Raw genomic sequence first — 20,189 nt, forward strand, 5'->3', positions numbered from 1 at the left:
TAGAATAGGGGAAGAACATTCCCCCACAACAGGGAGGAGAGCTGGTCTTGTGGTAGCAAGCACGACTTGTCCCCTTAGCTAAGCAGGTCTGCCCTGGTTACATATGAATGGGAGACTTGATGTGTGAGCACTGTAAGATATTCCCCTCAGGGGATGGGGCCCCTCTGGGGAGAGCAGAAGGTTTCAAGTGTCCTCCCTGGCAGCATCTCCAAGACAGGGCTGAGAGAGATCCCTGCCTGCACCCTTGGAGAAGCTGCTGCCAGTCTGTGTAGATAATAATGAGCTAGATAGACCAATGGTCTGACTCAGTGTATGGCAGCTTCCAATGTTCCTAACACATGAAATTTTACAGATCATTAACTAGTGCTAGATTATCTGATGGGACAATGTCCCCCCACCAAAGACAATGTCCCCCCACCAAAAAAAAAAAAAAAAAAAAGAGTCAGTGAACAGAGCAGGGAAGATTGCATATATTTAGGGATGACAGTAAATCCCTTCCAAGGTTTAAAAAGAAAGAGGACCCAGGGAGAGGAGAGCTGGTCTTGTGGTAGCAAGCATGACTTGTCCCCATAGCTAAGTAGGGTCTGCCCTGGTTGCATCTGAATGGGAGACTTAATGTGTGAGCACTACAAGATATTCCCCTCAGGGGATGAAGCTGCTCTGGGAAGAGCAGAAGGTTTCAAGTTCCCTCCCTGGCTTCTCCAAGAGAGGCCTGAGAGAGATTCCTGCCTGCAACCTTGGAGAAGTCACTGCCAGTCTGTGAAAACAATACTGAGCTAGATAGACCAATGGTCTGACTCAGTAAATGGCAGTTTCCTATGTTCCATAGTTCAGTTAATAGACAGGGAGTTTCAGGGCTCTCTTTGACCTTAGAGATCAAGCTCCAAGGATCCGGGGTCTAACAATGTTAGTCCGAGGGCTAACAATGTTGGGTCCCCAGACATTGTTGGAAGACAACTCCTATCATCTCCAGCCACAATGGCCAAAGGCCATCCACCAACTATGTCTGGGGACCCAAGGCTAGGAACCTCCAGATTAATCAATCATCCCATAGGCAGATGGTAAAAACATTTAGATGCGTCAGTATTCTCATTACGTCAACAAGCTTTCTGCATCCATTTTACAAGGGGACAAATTTAAAGGCAGGCAGAGAATGAAAAATCAATGAAATCATACAGAGGGGCACAGAGAAGGCCATACTGCCACATTAGATCTATATTCTTCTCTTCCCCCAAGGAGTTCAGGAACACTCCTATACTATTTTTTGCCTTCACAACAGCCCTGTGAAATACGTAGAGACAGGGATACGCCTACGGTTACCCACTGAATTTCACGACTAAGAAACAGAACCTAGTCACCCCACCAGCCTGACATTCCAACTAGTACATCCCACCCTGGCTCTTTCACCCCAGTTCCTATCCCTGTCCTTGCTAGAAGATCGATCCAGAATGGAGTCCTCTCAGGTCAGCAGAATCTGGCCACAACTTGGGCAGCATAGATCTCCGCCAATAATACTCACCATAAGCGTCTGTGATCTTAGAAATCTGAATTGGGGCATCCAGGAGCACCTGCCTGTTTCTCTGGGGATCTTCACTTTCCCTGCCAGTCACAAAGAAATTAGTTTTAGAGGCCCCAGCATTTCTCCTCATCCCACTGATCATGGATTCCTCTCCCACTTTGGGTGAACAGCCTCACTTGACAAAAATGAGGGCCATATCACCCAGCATTCTGCCACCAACTGTGGTACGCCATATACAAAAGCATGGAGGAGAGGGGGGTGGTTCACGATCTGCAATTTTGCCTGCGTAAAACTCCAGGCAGGATCCAGATCCTTGTAGGCTGCTTTGGACAGCTATTGGTCAGCATGGGCTCAATCCCTTCTGCCAGTTCACAGCTTCTTCCAGTGAGCATCTCATGCTTCCTCCCTCACCCAACTGTACCCAGGATCAGTCAGAGGAAGCTTACATATGAAGGGTGTTGTACATCCGCTGGCAGATTGCACGGATGTCATCGTCATCTTTGGAGTCTCTGGACACATCTTGCAAGAGCTCTCCAACGGCCTCAAACAGATCGTCCACCGACTCAAAGTCTGAGCCGCCGCTATGCAGAACCCCTGCCAAGACAACAGCACCCTATTAATGCATGCTTGTACACAGGCATCCACAAATCCACTTCCCAGATTACCAGGGGCGAGTGCCCCTGGCGATCTGATGAGCATGGCACCCAGCACCAAACAGATCTCCTTCCCAAAGTTCTCATTTCTTATGCCATTCTTGAAAAGTTAAGAAACAACAGGAATCGCTTTTGAGCAGCAAGAGAGGGGCTCCCACTGTTTCTTATCCTCTTCACCTCCCAGTGCAAATGAGAGAAGACCCGCTTCTATCCCAAGCCCTCTGCCTGGGCGTCAGAAAGGATTTGGGGGAAGAAAAAAGATTGGTGGTGGCGAGAGCAAATACTGACTAGCTAGGGAGCTAATCCCAAGTTTGTGGACCCCTGGCTGAACACCTTTGCTCTCCACTTTATAGTCTATGATCTTAGTTTGTAAATAGTTTTGATGAACAGCCAAAACCCCAATCTGCCCCCAAATTGACTGTTGCAAAGTCTCAGACAGTCCCAAAGATGCTGCAAACTGCACAGAACCAAAAAATTTTAGACTGGAAGGAATCTTGGAGGTCTTCTAGTCCAAACCCCTTACTCAGTGCAGGAAACTGCTAGAGCATCCCTGACAGATGATGGCCTGTGAAATCATCCAGCAAAGGAGAACCCACCACTGCAGAAGGCCGTAGCCCAGTGGTCGAGCATCTGCTTTGCATGCAGAAGGTCTCTTGTTTAATCCCTGGCTGCATCTCCAGGTAGGGCTGAGGAAGACTCCTGCTGCTGCCTGTCAGTGTAGACAATATTGAGCTAGATGGACCAATAGTCTGACTCAGTAGAAGGCAACTTCTTATGCTTCTAAGAGGCAGACTGTCCTCCACACCAGGTTCTTCGGAGTACTGTAAAAAAATGGTTCGTTTAAATGTGTAGGACTTTTATGAATAAACCTTGTGAGAAGCAGGAAGAATGCGAGTCTCCTGCCTTGGATGTTTTCAGTGAAAAGCCGAAGAGGAGATTATGAGTAAAAGATTTTCTTTTTAAAGGAAACAGATTACTTGCTTCTCAGCATGTATTTATACCTATACTTATCACCCGGCTGGTGACATATTGACCTGTTGGTGGTGAGGAAGTTGGTGGATTTTTCTTTCTCTTCCTGTCACAGTACAAATGTGCAACAAAGGTATGGGTCTTTCATCCACAATATGTATCTATGTAGCACTAAACACACAAGAGGACAGGTTCCTGAATGCCTCTCTGAATTCCTGCATGATGCTGCCTCTCTTATGTCCTTCAAAGCCCATCTTTGCTGTGAACTCTTTGACACAACCCCTTAATTCCCAACCCCTATTTAACTTCGCTCAAGAATAAGTAACTGCAATCGCTGCAGATCCTTTTCTGGAATATCCATGCTTCCACCTCCCTCCTTTTCCTCTCCTGTCTCATTATGTCAATCCATTGGTTCATATAGCTCAGTATTGTCTATCCTGACCGGCAGCAGCTCTTGCAAGTTTCAGTCATGGGTCTTTCCCAGCCCTACCTGGAGAGGCTGCTAGGGAGCGAACCTGGGACCTTCTGCATGCAAAGCAGGCAATCTACTACTGAGCTACAGGCCCCATGCCCCAAGGCATCTGAGGTAAGAAAGGAACATTGGTCTTACCGTGAAGGGTTCTTTTTCCCCGAAGTAGGAGAGCCTCAGACTGGGTAATCAACTGCGCATGCTCGAGACAGAACTGGAAACTTGTGATTGCAAGTAGGCGTGGTTACCTCGTAGCCCCAGTTCCAGGAATGACGAGCGAGGTATACTGCCATAACGGGAGAGAGCTCAAAACTAGCAACGTGGAAGAAATATACTGAGGAAAAGAGACATAGCAAGAGCAAGGTTAGAACACAACAAACAAAACTATGTACTATAAACCCTGAGAGCAGTCTCAGTAACGCTAAGGAGTCTCCCCCTCCCCAATTGAGCTGACACATCCGGGGTGGGGCTGAGGCTCTCCTACTTCGGGGAAAAAGAACCCTTCACGGTAAGACCAATGTTCCTTTTCCCCCCGAGTAGGAGATCCTCAGACTGGGACATGCCAAAGCAGCGACAATGCCCCGGGAGGGACGGATGTGTTCAGACCACCTGCTGTAGAACAGTGCGCCCGAAGGCGGCCTGGTCTTGTGTGAAGTCAGATATTTTATAGTGTTTTATGAAAGGTGTGGATGATGACCAGGTCGCCGCTCTACATATTTCTGCCAAGGGAACATGAGCGGCAAAAGCCGTTGATGCAGCGGTACTTCTTGTAGAGTGTGCCGTAAGCCCACTCGGAGTGGGAAGATGGAGTGCAGTGTAGGCCATACGGATGCAGGCCTTTATCCAGGAGGCCAGAACCGACTTAGACACCTTTTCCCCGAGATTAGCGTGGCGAAAGGAGACAAATAGTGAGTCCGACTTGCGGATGTCCTTAGTCCGTTTAATATAAATCCTTATCGCCCTACGCACGTCGAGTTTGTGCCACAATCTCTCCTTCGGATGTGCTGGAGCAGGGCAGAAGGACGGAAGGACAAGAACCTGTACCCTGTGGAATATGGAGTTGACTTTGGGAAGGAAGGTCGGATCCAAGCGTAGGACCACGGAGTCGGAGTGAAACGTGCAAAACTCCTTACGCACTGAAAGAGCCGCTAACTCCGAGACCCTACGGGCAGAGGTCACTGCCACCAGGAAAACTACCTTCAGTGAAAGAGTTCTCAAAGGAACAGCAGTAAGAGGCTCGAATGGTTCGCACGTGAGTGCATTCAACACGCGATTTAAATTCCATGATGGGAACGGTTAAGTGGTGGGGGAGCCAGGTTAGTGGCTCCTCTCAGGAACCTGGATAGGTGAGGGTGAAGGCGACTCTGGCCCGAGGTGGAATTTGAAATTTGCAATACCGAGGCTAAGGCTGAAGCCTGGCGCTTGAGGGTATTGGGCCGTAACTTCATGTCTAGACCCGCCTGTAGAAAATCGAGGACTTCCGCGACTCCTGCCGTCAAGGGCTCCCTTCCCTGAGCCCTGGCCCAGCGCGCAAAGGCAGACCAGGTCGCCTGGTACACTCTAATAGTGGACGGTCGCCGTGAAGCCAATATGGTGTCTTGTACGCCCTTAGAATAGCCCTTAGCCGCTAGTTTTGCGCGTTCAGCCTCCAAGCGGTTAGCTGTAACCACTGAGGATCTGGATGTAACAGAGGACCTTGGCGCAAGAGGTCCACGCGGCTGGGAAGATGCCAAGGAGGAGCCTCTGCTAGGCTGATTAGATCTGGGAACCACGGGCGGCAGGGCCAAAAGGGGACCACCAGGATCATCCGTGCTTTCTCTAGGCGTAGCTTTTGAATGACCTTCATGATGATGGCCAACGGAGGGAAGGCATACAGTAGGACGTCCGGCCACCGCGTGTGTAGGGCGTCCACCGCTTCTGCCAACGGAGTCTGGTATCTCGTGAAAAACCGAGGCAGCTGGTTGTTGCCCGGTGCGGCAAAAAGATCTATCTGTGGGTTGCCTAGAATCCGAGTAATCTGAAGAAATACCTCCGGGTGTAGGGACCACTCTCCCGGATCCACCGTCTCCCTGCTGAGCCAGTCCGCCAATACGTTGTTGTCGCCCTTGAGATGTTCAGCTATGAGGGACCGTAGGTTGTATTCCGCCCAATTGAACAGGAGATCGGTCTCCTGCATCAGGGCCTGAGACTTCGTCCCCCCTTGACGGTTGATATGTGCCTTTACAGTGATGTTGTCGGTTCGTAGTAATACGTGCTGGCCTCGCAGGCTGTGTTGAAAATGTATAAGGGCTAGACGTGCGGCCCGAAGCTCCAGCCAATTTATGGGTAGCGCAGCTTCCGTCGCTGACCATGTGCCCTGTATGAACTGTCCCTGACAGTGTGCTCCCCACCCAGACAGACTGGCGTCTGTTGTGATTAGGATCCGCCTGGGTTCCGTCAACTGTAGACCTCTGCGAAGAGCAGGTGAAAGCCACCAATGTATCGAGCGCCTGACTGCCTGGGAGATGTCGATGTGGTGTGTTTGGGCTGCCATGATTTGATCCTGCCAGGGAAGAAGTAACCATTGGAGTGGACGGGAGTGCCACCTCGCCCAAGGAGTACAGTCCAGGCAAGCTATCATGGAGCCGAGGGACTGGGCCAACCTCATGACGTCTTCCCTTGGCTTGAACAGTAGTGGGCGAAGTTGCTGGACAATGCGTTCTCTGCGTTCCGGTGGTAACGAAATTGTGTTTTGGGCCGTGTTGAATAGTGCCCCCAGATGGACCAGCTGTTGTGATGGCTCCAGGTGACTTTTTTGATGGTTGACCACGAAGCCGTGATCTCTCAGTGCCTGTAGAGTGGTGTGGACCTGCTTGACGGCTTGGCCTCTGGAGGGCGCTCTGATGAGTAAGTCGTCCAGGTACGGATGGAGCCCCACCCCCTGGAGACGAAGGAAGGACACAAGGGAGACCATTAGTTTGGTGAACACCCTCGGCGCCGACGCCAGACCGAAGGGTAGGGCACGGTATTGGTAGTGTCTCCCATCGTAGGCAAACCGAAGGAATTTCCGATCTGAGGGTCTGATGAGAACGTGGAGGTAGGCCTCCGAAAGGTCCACTGATGCCAAGTAGTCTCCCTTCCTCACTGCCTCCTTTATTGTGCGGAGGGACTCCATCCGGAATTTTTTCTTTTGTACAAAACGGTTGAAAGCCTTGAGGTCCAATACCGCCCTCCAAGAACCGTCCTTCTTTGGTACCAGAAACAGTATGGAGTATATCCCTTGGAATACCTGTGTGGAGGGGACATATTCGATTGCACTGATCTGGAGAAGATGACGTATCGCTTGCCGCATCAGATGGTGCTTCTGTGGGAGGGAAGATTTTGGTGTGGGGATGAAGCGGGAGGGAGGGGGGGATATTAAATCTATGGTATAACCTCTGGCAACTGTGTCTAAAACCCACTGGTCCGTTGCTGTCGACATCCAAGTGAGAGCAAATTGCGACAGCCTTCCCCCCACAGGGATGGAGTCATTGTTTTTGGTGTCGGTAGAAAGAGGAGAAGGGTCTGTTTGTCGCACCGCGCGTTGGGCCCCTGGAACGTTGTCTCCACTGTGGCCTATTGAACCCTCTGGCATACTGGGGTCGGAAGTCCCTTGCTTGGTAGGATTGATTGAAGTAGGTGTGTTGTCTAAAGGGACGAAAGGAGTTGTGTCCCCCACGAAAAGCCGGCCTGAGGTCCCTTCTCGTAGACGGCATGGCCTTCTTCTTATCCTTTGTATTGATTAGAACAGGATCCAATGCCTTGCCAAAGAGGGAAGAACCCGTAAAGGGTGCTGAAGTTAGGGCGAACTTAGATTTGGCGTCTACATTCCAGGGCTTGAGCCATAGAATTCTGCGAACCGCCACCCCTGCCGCCACCGCCCTAGAGGATTGCTGTATAATGTCAAGGCTGGAGTCCGCGGTTAGTGCTGCGGCCTTGGCCATCTTATTAATGCCTTGGCGCAGCTTAGGCAGCTCAGGAGGCACCAACTGAAGCAGCTCTTTGGCCCAGAGGACCGTCGCCCGAGCGAAGATAGAATTGGTGGTGGCCATTTTGATGGAGGAGGCGGATGCTTCGTGTGCCTTTTTTAAGAGAACGTCACAGCGTCTGTCCTCCTGTGACCTCAGTTGCTCCTGGTGTTCTGAATGGACCACTGTGCCAGACACCATTTGGACCACCGGGGGATCCACCCTTGGTGTTGCGAGGAGATTAGAGACCTCTGTTGGCAGGATATAGTGCTTTTTCGGCAGGCTGCCAATGGGTTTAGCTGACGTGAGCTTTTGCCACTCCGCAAACATTACTCTCTTAAATAAGGGTGGGAAAGGGACCATCGGATTAACCGGTTCTGCGGGGGGAAAGACCAGCTGGTCAAGTTCAGTAGAGTTAGCTTCCGTCGCGGTGCCCGCTGGTGACACGTCTTTGATAGTGCGTTTTGCTTTAGCCAATAATACATCAAAATCCGAGGAGGAAAAGAGTCTCGTGGAACTAGATATGGGGGGAGGAACCTCCTCCTCTGAAAGCTCCCCTTCCTCTTTTTCGGACTCTATGGGATCCCTAGGGATCATTGGCTGTGAGCTAGAGGAATCCTCTCCTGTGGAGGATAGTGGAGGCACCGGGGCAGGAGTCCTGACAGGGAGGACGGGGGGGGGGTTTGGATTGCCAGGCATGGGAGGAGCAGGGGGAGGGCCCACCGATTGGGTCTGTCTAGGTGTGACTTTATTTCTGTCTGGGGAAGAAGGCGAGGATGATTCGTACCCCTTGCGCCCGCTCTTTGCCCTGTGAGTGGGCGGTCTAGGTATAAACAGCCCTCGTTCCCAAAGCGGGATAGCCCTGCGACGGGGGCTGGAGTCTGGTGATGAAGAGGAGAGGCGATCAGTGCCCTGCCTCCTGGACCTCTTGCGCCCTCTCTCCCGCAGGTTTATTGCATGGGGCATTACCACCTTGTCTGTGTTATCAATAGCACTCAAATGCTCCCCCTGGGCGGTCAACGGAGCCGCAGGTGGCTCAAGGTTAAACTCCCTTGCAAAGAAATTGCGAAGCCACTGTGTGGCTCGCGGCGAAAAGGGGTCCTTACTCACAGTTGTGGAAGTCAACGGTTGGGCGGGAGGTGAGTTAGCCTGGGAATTGCTTTGAAGCGGGGGGGGGGGGAAGGCGCGGACCAGCCGGTTCCCCCTCAACCGCGATCTCCCTCTCAAGAGAATGCACAGGAGCCGGCAAGTTGCCCACCGGGCTCCGGACTCCGGCCTCAGTACCAGTTCGCTTGGCGCGCTCCTTAGTCCTCTCCTTTCCCTTGGCGCCATTTTTGCCCGCCTTAACCTTTGAGCGGCGGCAAACCGCCTGAATCAGAAGGCGTTCACTCAAACGTTTGCGACCTTCTGTAAAATGCCCCGATTCTTTGCGCTTCTTCCTCTTTTTAACAGGGGAAGACTGGTCAGTCAAATGTTTAGATTTCCTTGTTGCCTTAGCAGGACGTTGCCCGCTAGTCTGAGAAGCCCCGGGCTGCTCCGGGGCGACAGAAAATGGCGGCGGCGAGAGAGCGGTTGAAACCGCGGTCGGGGACTGAGCGGCTGCAGCAGGGAGCGAGGGACCTGCTAGAAAAGTCGCTTGAAGCGACGGACTGCCCAGGTTCTGCGGCAGTTGGGCGCTCTCCGAGAGGGAACCCTGCATCAGGTCCTCGGCATGAGCCGCTTCCATAGTGGATGGTTTAATAACGAAAAAACAAAAAAGCAATTTGGATGGCCAATCGATATTAGAAAAAATGAAAAGGAATTTTAGAGCTGAGAATTTGGAGATCCAATCGAGAACTGCTCCCTTCCCCCCCTTGCACACTAGCCAGGGTGAAGAGAAGGCAGGAGAAGACAGCGTAAGATGGAAAAAACAGCCAGAAAAAGAAATCTAATACCTAATCGACCAGAGCTCTCTCCAACACAGTCCTATCCCGAGCGAGACAGAACTGGAACTGGGGCTACGAGGTAACCACGCCTACTTGCAATCACAAGTTTCCAGTTCTGTCTCGAGCATGCGCAGTTGATTACCCAGTCTGAGGCTCTCCTACTCGGGGGAAAAAAGGAAGTTTGTTCAGCTGTAGAGGCCAATTATCTGCAATTTACTTTCCCCCAAGTAGGAAGTTACACCTCCATTTGTGGAGCAGCCCCCAGGCCTTGGCTGATCCCGGCACTGTAACAGTTTCCCAGAATCTAAATAAGACTTGGAAGTATGGGGGGAAGAGAAGTGACAGGCAGAGAACAGGCAATGTTATGTCATTCTGGAACACAAAGTACAAGTCCTGGGAGTCTGTGATCCAGGACTTTGGAGAAGGGGTGACATGGCAAGACTGCAATCCTAAAAATATTTAGCTGGAAGTAAATCCTAATGAAATCAATTTGACTGGTTTCCAAACAAACAGGTTTAGGACTGGGGTGCAAACAAAATAAATAAGAGAAGTGATGGGTCCAGTACTCAGTTGAGAGAGAGGGGGGGAAAACACAGGATGAGGCAAGAACTAAGGGCAACTCTGTCCAAAAAGATGGGTCCAAGTGTGTGTTTTTCTAATTCTTGTCCCTTTAAAAATACCTTCAGATAGTTACTTAGGAATTTCAGAATGATCAGGTGCTGCCTGATCTGTGCCTCTCTTACTCCTTTCTTTCTACAGATTTTTGAGCAATTATTACAACAGTGCCTGGATCAGTCAAGGACAGGGAGCAGCTTCACACATGGTGTTGGGGACATGCAACATTACACTTAGGGAAGAGTAAATCCTCTGCATGTTAAGCAAGTGGGAAACCTGAGCCTTTCCAGACTGGCAGGCATATGGATCTTGGAAGGATGAGGGACAAAGAATATACAACCATGCACTCTCATGTGGTTTGTAGTCTTATATCAGACCCAATATCAACAACTCTAGGAAGAAGTAGAGCTCCCCCACTCTGCTGCATTCAGGACAGAGATCTAAGACTTGATAGTGCCCAGTTAGTGAGGATACCTACAGTGTCTTCTAGCATTCAGAATATGATCTAGCCTGTAAAATAGTACTGTTGTGCCCATTTTGCAGATGTGGGGGGAGGGCTGAAGTTGAGAGAGTGTGATTTGCTTCGGGACACAATGTAAGTTCACAGTGGAGGTAAGATTTGAACCCAGTCCTTCCTAACACATATCAACCAAATCAAATCACTTTATTGATAAAACTACTAAACTGCCATTACAGCAATCTCTTAAGCCCTATTCAGACAGTGTGCACAGTTACAGTGATTTGCATATTATTTCTGTTAGATTTTTACACTACCTTTCATTAAAACAATCTCAAGGCAGTTTGAGATGCTGAACACAGGTACCGCAGTACACTTTTTATCTGTGCCATGCACTTGAGGGGCCTGTACCCAGGTTCATTTTTAACTTGAACGCAAGTACAGTCATTCACACACAAACATGTATGAGTGTACAGATATCTGTACACTCACACAACTTAATGCCTGAATATAGCTTTAGCCACAATGGTACACTTGTTCTCTACTAAGAACACCCTCAAAATTTCCCACAATCTATTCCAGCACATTGGCATGCTCATTTAATGCAGCATAACCAGCAAATAGTCTAACCAACAGCTTTTCTCCAGCAAAAGAATTTTAGGAAGCAAGGCATTTGCCCAAGATTATTGGAGAGCGCCTGACAGTCAGAGAAGATTAACACTGGGCTAGATGAATCAATACGAGTCAGTAGGCAGGTTCATCTGCTTTATAATGGCACTAGCTGACCCGTGCGGCTGCCGCCACCCTGCGGGAGCCGAGTGCTGCCGCCGCCGCCGCCTCGCCTCCGCGGCCGGGCCCGGCCAGTCCCGCTGCCTTGCTTCCGCAGCCGGGCCCGGCCAGGCCAGGCTACCTCTCTCTCTCCTCCCGCCCCCCGTCTCCGGCGGGGCAGAGTGTGGCCGCCGCTGCCAGCGGGCCTGGCCGGCCCCAGAGTGCCGCCGCCGATGCCGCGGCTGGCCCCAGAGTGCCGTCATCAGGCCCGCCGCCTTGCCTCCGCGGCTGGGCCCAGCCCAGCCAGTCCCACCGCCTTGCCTCCGCGGCCGGGCCCGGCCCCGCCGCCTCGCTGGGCCCCGCCGCCTTGCCCCGCCTCGCTGGGCCGCCGCTCGCTGGGCCCCACCACCACGGCCTGGCCCGCCGCCACCGCGCTGGGCCCGCTGCCTCGCCCCGCCTCACGGCCGGGGCCGCCGCCACCTTGCTGGGCCCACCGCCTCGCTGGGCTCCGCCGCCTTGCCTCCGCAGCCGCCCAGCAAGCGAATTCTCCTGGGTGTGCTGCCAGCCAATCAGGCGCCCCCTGCAGCCCAGCCAATCAGCTGGGCTGCCGGGACGCATTTCTCCTGGGCACACCCAGGAGAATTATATATATATAGATATTTCAGGGCTTGACAAATCTCAGGCTCCAGGGAGCCATGGTGCCTAGAAATGTAACCATGGCACCTAGACTAGCATATTCAGAGGTAAAGGTAAAGTGTGCCATCAAGTTGGTGTGGACTCCTGGCGACCACAAAGCCCTGTAGTTGTCTTTGATAGAATACAGGAGGGGTTTACCATTGCCTCCTCCCACGCAGTATGAGATGATGCCTTTCAGCATCTTCTTATATTGCTTCTGCTCGATGTAGGTGTTTCCCATAGTCTGGGAAATATACCAGTGGGGATTTGAATCAGCAACTTCTGGCTTGCTAGTCAAGTAATTTCTTTGCTGTGCCATTCAGAGGTACAGTTTGTATTTCTCTTTATCCCAGGCAGCCCTCTTCCTGTTCTAAGCATGTTGCTTGTAAAGGGGATAAAGAGAGGCCCATTTAAACCTCCCCTTCCCCAATGTCCGTCACTAACTCTAGTAATTTTGTCAAGTGTCCCTTGTACGGATACTAAATTTTGGGGCTGGCACCTAGATCCAAAGGAAGTTTATCAAGGCCTGGCATATTTCGTCACTTCATAAGCATTTCTATGTAAGAAAAATATGTAGCTGTACTGCAGCTGGCAACAGATGACTAAGTAGGCAAGGGATTAATCACGGTTTGATCTAACTCACCGGTTAAAACAGATTTATCTCCCATTAAAGGATTTCACTATGCATGGCATAGCTGCCAACCACCTGGAACTAGGGATGGGCCCGGCCTGGTCCGGAGGCCATTAAAAAAGCCTCCGGACCAGTCCGGAGCTGGGTGGTTTGGTCCGGGGGTGGGGGGTATCTTTAAGAGCGGCGGGAGGGTTTACTTACCCCTCCCGCCGCTTTCTCGCTTGGCGCCGTAAACCTCTGTGTAATTGGGGCGGCAGGACACCTCCCTGCCACCCCTTCCCCGACGTTACTTGCAAAAAAACCCAGCAGTCTTTTGCGCACATGCACGCACACACGCACGCAAAGGACTGCTGGGGTTTTTTGCAAGTAACGTCGGGGAAGGGGTGGCAGGGAGGTGTCCTGCCGCCCCAGTTACACAGAGGTTTACGGTGCCAAGCGGGAAAGCGGCGGGAGGGGTAAGTAAACCCTCCCGCTGCTCTTAAAGGTACCCCCCACCCCAGTGCCGGACCGCAGTTGGCGGTTCCGTGCACACCCCTACTTGGAACTCCTCCTCCCTCTCTCCATTCAGACAATGCGCTGGAGAAGACTATTCCCCCAACAGCCAACCATTTTTAGCAGCATCATATTTGGCTGAGAATCTTTTGTCTCTGTAAAGACAATCCCCAAACCTCACCTCCGCTAACTCACTGCAATATTTTAAAGCAGTCTAAAGTCGAAATAGCCAGATTAATTGCAATAAATGCTTTAAAGAGCCTTCGCTGAGTGACACGCCTTTACCTGAACCTGATCTGTTACAATGGAGGGGGCAAACCCCCAGGGAAGGAAGGATTTTTACCACAGCAGGAGGATTCCCTAGACTTTAAACCCGTGTGTGTGTGTGTGTGTGGGCAGGGGGGATCCCATCACACACGTCTGGATTTCTGCAAGAAGCATTTAGAAATCTTTTTTAGGATCTCGTGATTGCCCGCGCCAATCGCGCGATTTCGAGAGGCGCGGAGTTGCTCCTTCTGGAGGAGCCAGCCAGGCAGCAGAGAGAAGGAGAGGAAGCGAAGCCTCCCATGCCCCCTCGTCGAGGACAGGCCAGGCAGGTCGCCGCCTGCCTGCCTGCCTCAGGGAGGGCGCGACGACGACCACGCTAGAAGGGACAGCAGACGCGATCAGACTGACCCCGCCCTCCGCCTCACCGGTCACGTAGTCGAACATCTCCCCGTCGAGTTCCGGGAACTCCCTCCGCAGGATCTCCGCGCAGGAGGCCGCCATCGCCGCCCGGCCTCTGGGCCTTCCTCCGTCACCGGCCGCACGCAACCTGGCTGGGCCGCGCGGGATTTTCTGGGAAATGTAGTCCGCCGGGAGACGGAAGGATGGGAAGGACTCCTCCCGCCCCCTCCCTCTCAGCCCGCCTTTTCCTATCTCTTTGGTCAGCAGCACAGTTCAGACGCGAAGGACGCTGGGAAGAGGCAAGGCCGTGCCTGGTGGATGGGAGGGGGCAAAGAGGGGAAGGGCCTTCCCCCTCCCCCTCCCCCTCCCCCCACCTCCAGGGCCCCCTGAAATTCATATTGTGGTTTTCGACATGTCATGTGTAGCACAGTTTTGTCATACGTATCGAGGAGTGGTACACTGTAGGATTTTCTGATAGGCACCATCAGATTTCAGTACTTCCTCCTCCTCCTCCTCCTCTTTCCTGATAAACTTCTGTGTCATTGCTCGTGCTCAGTCTCCCTGTTTGTAGCCACTCTTGCCCATAGTCGTTGCTCATGCTCAGTCTCCCTTTTTGTAACCACTAGCACTTTCTTTGCCCATGCATCTTTTTAAAAATGATGTTAGAGATAGTAAGAAACTTGGTTATCAAATTAAAAATTATACAACATTGTTAAAAATTACATGTTTGCAAATAATGTATGAAATGTTGTGTCTTGGCCTTTTTGAGAAATGTAATGCATCTTTGAAAAAAATGATTTTAGAGATTGTTAAAAACTATATTTAAGACGTTTGAATTTTTCTTTGTTTGAAAGGCTTGGTTATCAGATTAAGAATTGTACAACATAGGTTAAAAATTATGTTTCAGATGTTTGAAAGGTATTTTCCTGAACAATGTCATTTATTATGTTTAATGCATTATAACAGTTTAGTTATCAAATTTAAACTCATACAAATGCCATTTATTATGTTTAATGCATTATAACGGTTTGGTTATCAAATTTAAAATCATACAAGCTTGATAAAAAAAATTGTTTCAGATTTTTGAAAGGTTTTTTCTGAACGATGTCATTTATTATCTTTACAACATTTTAGATAATGGTGCTTAGGGAACAGGTTTTCGTAATCTGGGCAGGGCCTGCAAGTGTTTCATGTTGCAGGAGCATGCCCAAGCCTAATCCACTCTGCAGCTTTGCTAGCTGCAACTGTCACGTCCCCCTATGAGCAGGTGAGGAGCATAGGTTCAGCTATTAGGTGTTTGGTTACTCACCGCACAGGTGTTTTATAAAGATGATGATGATTATTAATAATACATTTATACCCCGCTCTTCCTCCAAGGAGGCCAGAGGGGTGTACTGCATGAGTTTCCCTTCACAACAACCCTGTGAGGTAGGTTAGGCTAAGAGAGAAATGAGTGGCCCAGAGTCACCCAGCAACGCTCACGGCTGAATGGGGAGTTTGTACTCTGGCCTCCCCATTCCTAGTCCAGCACTCCAGCCTAATCCACCGTGCAGCTTTGCTAAAACTGCATCTGTCACGTCCCCCTATCAGCAGGTGAGGAGCTCTCATTGCGTGGGGTTGCAGCAGAGGCACTGCTGTTTGCACGCACAGGTAGGTCTTCGGTTCCAGTCCTGGAATCCAGTCCCGATTGCACTGCCCCCAACATATTCCTTGGGCACAGGTTCTGCTATTAAAGGTGTGGTTCCGCCAACCCCACACAGATTTCAACCAGCCGGGCTTTCCTGGTGCCTCTGCATCTCTGGTGCATGAGGCCGTCAGGCTTCCCTCTCCCTGTCAGATGGCACCAACCAGGTGGGCTCTTCTGATGGGTCTGCATCTCTGATGCATTAGGCTGTCCTGAGTTCCAGTCCTCAACTTGGCTCCAATCAGTTCCCAGGCACCATCCTTCCACTCCTGGGCAGGGACCCAGCAGATCCCACTACCCCTGTCCCTGTCAGATTGTGCCACCAAATCTGGATCTTAAAAGCGTCCTCATCTTGGATGCACAAGGCTGTCGGTTTTCCCTGTCGCTGTCAGTTTGTCCCAACCATGCATGCTTTTCTGATGGGTACCATTTTCCGATGCCCTAGCCTATCAATTTTTCCTGTCCCTGTCAGTTGCATTGTAGTGAGGGAAATAAGTATTCGATCCCTTCACAAAAGATGTCTTAGTACTTGGTGGCAAAACCCTTGTTGGCAATCACAGAGGTCAGACGTTTCTTGTAGTTGGCCACCAGGTTTGCACACAACCCAGGAGGGATGTTGTCCCACTCCTCTTTGCAGATCCTCTCCAAGTCAGAAAGGTTTTGAGGCTGATGTTTGGCAACCCGAACCTTCAGCTCCCTCCACAGATTTTCTATGGGATTAAGGTCTGGAGACTGGCTGTGCCACTCTAGGACCTTCATGTGCTTTTTCTTGAGCCACTCCTCCTGAGCCACTCCTTGGCTGTGTGTTTTGGGTAATTGTCATGCTGGAATACCTATCCACGACCCATTCTCAATGCCCTGGCTGAGGGAAGGAGGTGCTCACCCAAGATCTGACGGTACATGGTCCCGTCCATCGTCCCTTCGATGCAGTGAAGGTGTCCTGTCCCCTTAGCAGAAAAACACCCCCAAAGCATAATGTGTCCACCTCCATGTTTGACGGTGGGGATGGTGTTCTTGGGCTCATAGGCAGCATTCCTCCTCCTCCACACACGGCAAGTTGAGTTGATGCCAAAGAGCTCGATTTTGGTCTAATCTGACCACAACACTTCCGCCCAGTTCTCCTCTGGATCATTCAGATGTGCATTGGCAAACTGCAGACGGGCCTTATACATGTGCTGCCTTGAGCAGGGGGACCTTGCGGGCACTGCAAGATTTCAGTCCTTCACGGCGTAGTGTGTTACCAATTGTTTTCTTGGTGACTATGGTTCCAGCTGCCCTGAGATCATTGACAAGTTCCCCCCGTGTAGTTCTGGGCTGCTTTGTCACCGTTCTCATGATCATTGCAACTCCACGAGGTGAGATCTTGCATGGAGCCCCAGACCGAGGGAGATTGACAGTTATTTTGTGTTTCTTCCATTTGTGAGTTATCGTGCCAACTGTAGTCACCTTCTCACCAAGCTGCTTGGCAATAGTCTTGTAGCCCAGTCCAGCCTTGTGCAGGTCTACAACCTTGTCCCTGACATCCTTCAACAGCTCTTTGGTCTTGGGCATGGTGGTGAGTTTGGAAGCTGAGTGATTGCTTGCTTTTATGGACAGGTGTCTTTTATACAGGTACTGTAACAAGCTGGGATTAGGAGCACTTCCTTTCAGAGGGTGTTCCTCATCTCAGCTCATTACCTGAAAAGACACCTGGGAGCCTGAAATCTTGCTGGTTGATAGGGGATCGAATACTTATTTCCTTCACTACAATGCAAATCCATCGCTGACTTTTGGGCACTGGGCTTTTGAGGGTTTGTTTGTTGTTATTCTGTCTCTCACAGCTACAATAAACCTACCATTCCAATTATAGCGTGGTCATTTCTGTGTCAGAGGGCAAACGGACAAAATCAGCAGGGGATCAAATACTTATTTCCCTCACTGTATACTGTCCCCCTCTGAGAACATCTTCTCCAAGCTTGTCTGTTCATGATCCACACTTGAAGTGTCATGCTTGCATGTGTGCAGTGGACTAGAAGTGCATGTAAGCCTGTCCCCTCTACTAGGTACCTTCTTAGTTTGAAGCTGAAGCAATACCACACCCTACGCTGTAAATACGCAACACAGCAGCATTGGGGCACACAACAAATATGTGATCTCTTCTGTGTTGCAGGTGGAATGTCCATCGTGCAAGCGCTACACACACAGCAGATGTGTACCTGCTGGAGTGTCAGTCAATTTGAAAGAAAAGAAGGCTGAGTGTGGCACATGCCAGTGGCCCAGCAAATCTGCTAGCAGTTCCTGCAACGCCGATGTCTTGTCTCTGTGCTCTCCCTACCCAGTGCAGTGCAGATGACAATGAAGAATAAAGAGCTAAGGGATTATTAAAAAACGTGTGTGTGTGTGTGTGAGAGAGAGAGAGAGACCCAAATCAGCAATTTATTGATGTCAACAGAAATGGGCAGCTGTGTGGTCACATGACCAGCTCCTACATAACGCAAAATGATGTCAAAACGGCAAGCAAAATACTAAGCCTTAGCAACCACTCAAAATTAAGAAGTTCAAAATGTTCGATGGATTGTTATAGTGTAGTGCAATCCGACAGGGAGAGGGGGAAGTGATGGCCTTGTGCATCAGAGATGCGGAGTGATCAGAAAAGCCTTCCTGGGTGGTGCCATTTGATTGGGATAGGGAAAAGTGATGGCCTCGTGCATCGGCGCAGCAGAGCCATCAGAAAAGCATGGCCGGCTAAAATCTGTGTGGGTCTGGTGGAATATGAGAGGGTGCTGAGCACTGAGAGTCCCTCAGAAAAGAGCACCCATCTGAGTTGAGAAGGGAGGTGGGGAGTGTGAATTGCTGGATCCCAGACCAGAAGTGGAAGCACAGTCGCTGCAAACTAATGGGATCCCAGTGCAGGACCGGAACTCAGGACCTGTGCGCGCAAAACAGCAGTACCTCTGATGCAGCTTCACACAATGGGAGCTCCTATCCTGGAGATAGGTGGACAGGACAGATGTATTTAGCAAAGGTGCACAGTGCATTAGGCTGTGGCATGTTCCCGCAGCACGAAATATTTTCTGCCCCTGACATTCCAGGTTAATCAACACCTGTGCGGAGAGTAACCACACATCTAATAGCTGAACCTGAGTCCACAAAATATGTTGGTGGGCTGGTAGTGCAATCTGACAGGGAGAAGGGAAAGCCATGGTCTGGTGCATCAGAGCTACGGAGCCATCAAAAAAGCCCGGCTGGCTGAAATCTGTGTGGGTTTGGTGGAATATGAGAGGGTGCTGAGCCCTGAGAGTCCTTCAGAAAAGAGCACTCATCTGAGTTGAAAAGGGAGGCGGGGAGTGTGAAATTCTAGGTCCTGGCCCAGGAGTGAAAGCATAGTCCCTGCAAAGTAGTGGGAGCCCAGTGCAGGCCTGGAACTGGGGACCTGTGTGTGCAAACAGCAGGACTACTGCTGCAACCTGATGCAATGAGAGCTCCTCACCTGGAGATAGGGGGACATGACAGCGTGCTCCCACATCACGAAACGTTTTCTGCCCCTCCCTGTACAGGTTAATAAACACCTGCGCGGTGAGTAACCATACACCTAATAGCTGAACCTGTGTCCCAGAAATATATTGGTGAGTAGTGCAATCTGACAGGGAGAGGGGAAAGTGATGGCCTTGTGCATCTGAAAAGGAAACCCATCAGAAAGCCCTGCAGGGTTGGGGCATTCTGACAGCGACAGGGAAAACTGATAGCCAAGTGCATCAGAAAATGGTACCCATCAGAAAAGCCTACACAGTTGGGACAAACTGGCAGGGACAGGGGAAACTGATAGGCTAGGGCATCGGAAAATGGTACCCATCAGAAAAGCATGCATGGTTGGAACAAACTAACAGCGACAGGAAAAACTGATAGGCTAGGGCATCGGAAAATGGTACCCATCAGAAAAGCATGCATGGTTGGGACAAACTGACAGCGACAGGGGAAACTGATAGGCTAGGGCATCAGAAAATGGTACCCATCAGAAAAGCATGCATGGTTGGGACAAACTGACAGCGACAGGGAAAACTGATAGGCTAGGGCATCAGAAAATGGTACCCATCAGAAAAGCATGCATGGTTGGGACAAACTGACAGCGACAGGGAAAACTGATAGGCTAGGGCATCAGAAAATGGTACCCATCAGAAAAGCATGCACGGTTGGGACAAACTGACAGCGACAGGGAAAACCGACAGCCTTGTGCATCCAAGATGAGGACGCTTTTAAGATCCAGATTTGGTGGCACAATCTGACAGGGACAGGGGTAGTGGGATCTGCTGGGTCCCCGCCCAGGAGTGGAAGGATGGTGCCTGGGAACTGATTGGAGCCAAGTTGAGGACTGGAACTCAGGACAGCCTAATGCATCAGAGATGCAGACCCATCAGAAGAGCCCACCTGGTTGGTGCCATCTGACAGGGAGAGGGAAGCCTGACGGCCTCATGCACCAGAGATGCAGAGGCACCAGGAAAGCCCGGCTGGTTGAAATCTGTGTGGGGTTGGCGGAACCACACCTTTAATAGCAGAACCTGTGCCCAAGGAATATGTTGGGGGCAGTGCAATCGGGACTGGATTCCAGGACTGGAACCGAAGACCTACCTGTGCGTGCAAACAGCAGTGCCTCTGCTGCAACCCCACGCAATGAGAGCTCCTCACCTGCTGATAGGGGGACGT

At 50.9% G+C, this 20,189-nt stretch overlaps 1 protein-coding gene across 3 annotated transcripts in view; it reads right to left on the minus strand.

Moving 5' to 3' along the window:
- The window catches only part of ABCF3 (ATP binding cassette subfamily F member 3), a 39,024-nt gene extending 24,997 nt beyond the window's left edge, over nt 1–14,027 (minus strand). The window contains exons 1-4 of one of the 3 annotated variants that reach the window (XM_053308363.1): nt 13,852–13,956; nt 2,769–2,993; nt 1,966–2,113; nt 1,520–1,599 (exon numbers count right to left, since the gene is read on the minus strand). In XM_053308363.1, the coding sequence (XP_053164338.1) occupies nt 1,520–1,599; nt 1,966–2,113; nt 2,769–2,802 (262 nt within the window). In that variant the 5' untranslated portion in view covers nt 2,803–2,993; nt 13,852–13,956. Of the gene's footprint in view, nt 1–1,519; nt 1,600–1,965; nt 2,114–2,768; nt 2,994–13,851 lie in introns of all 3 variants that reach the window. The other 2 variants (XM_053308362.1, XM_053308364.1) reach the window with 2 other exon arrangements.
- Nucleotides 14,028–20,189: the final 6,162 nt, after the last annotated feature.

Source organism: Hemicordylus capensis, chromosome 3 (genome assembly GCF_027244095.1).
Source record: "Hemicordylus capensis ecotype Gifberg chromosome 3, rHemCap1.1.pri, whole genome shotgun sequence".
Classification (NCBI taxonomy): domain Eukaryota; kingdom Metazoa; phylum Chordata; class Lepidosauria; order Squamata; family Cordylidae; genus Hemicordylus; species Hemicordylus capensis.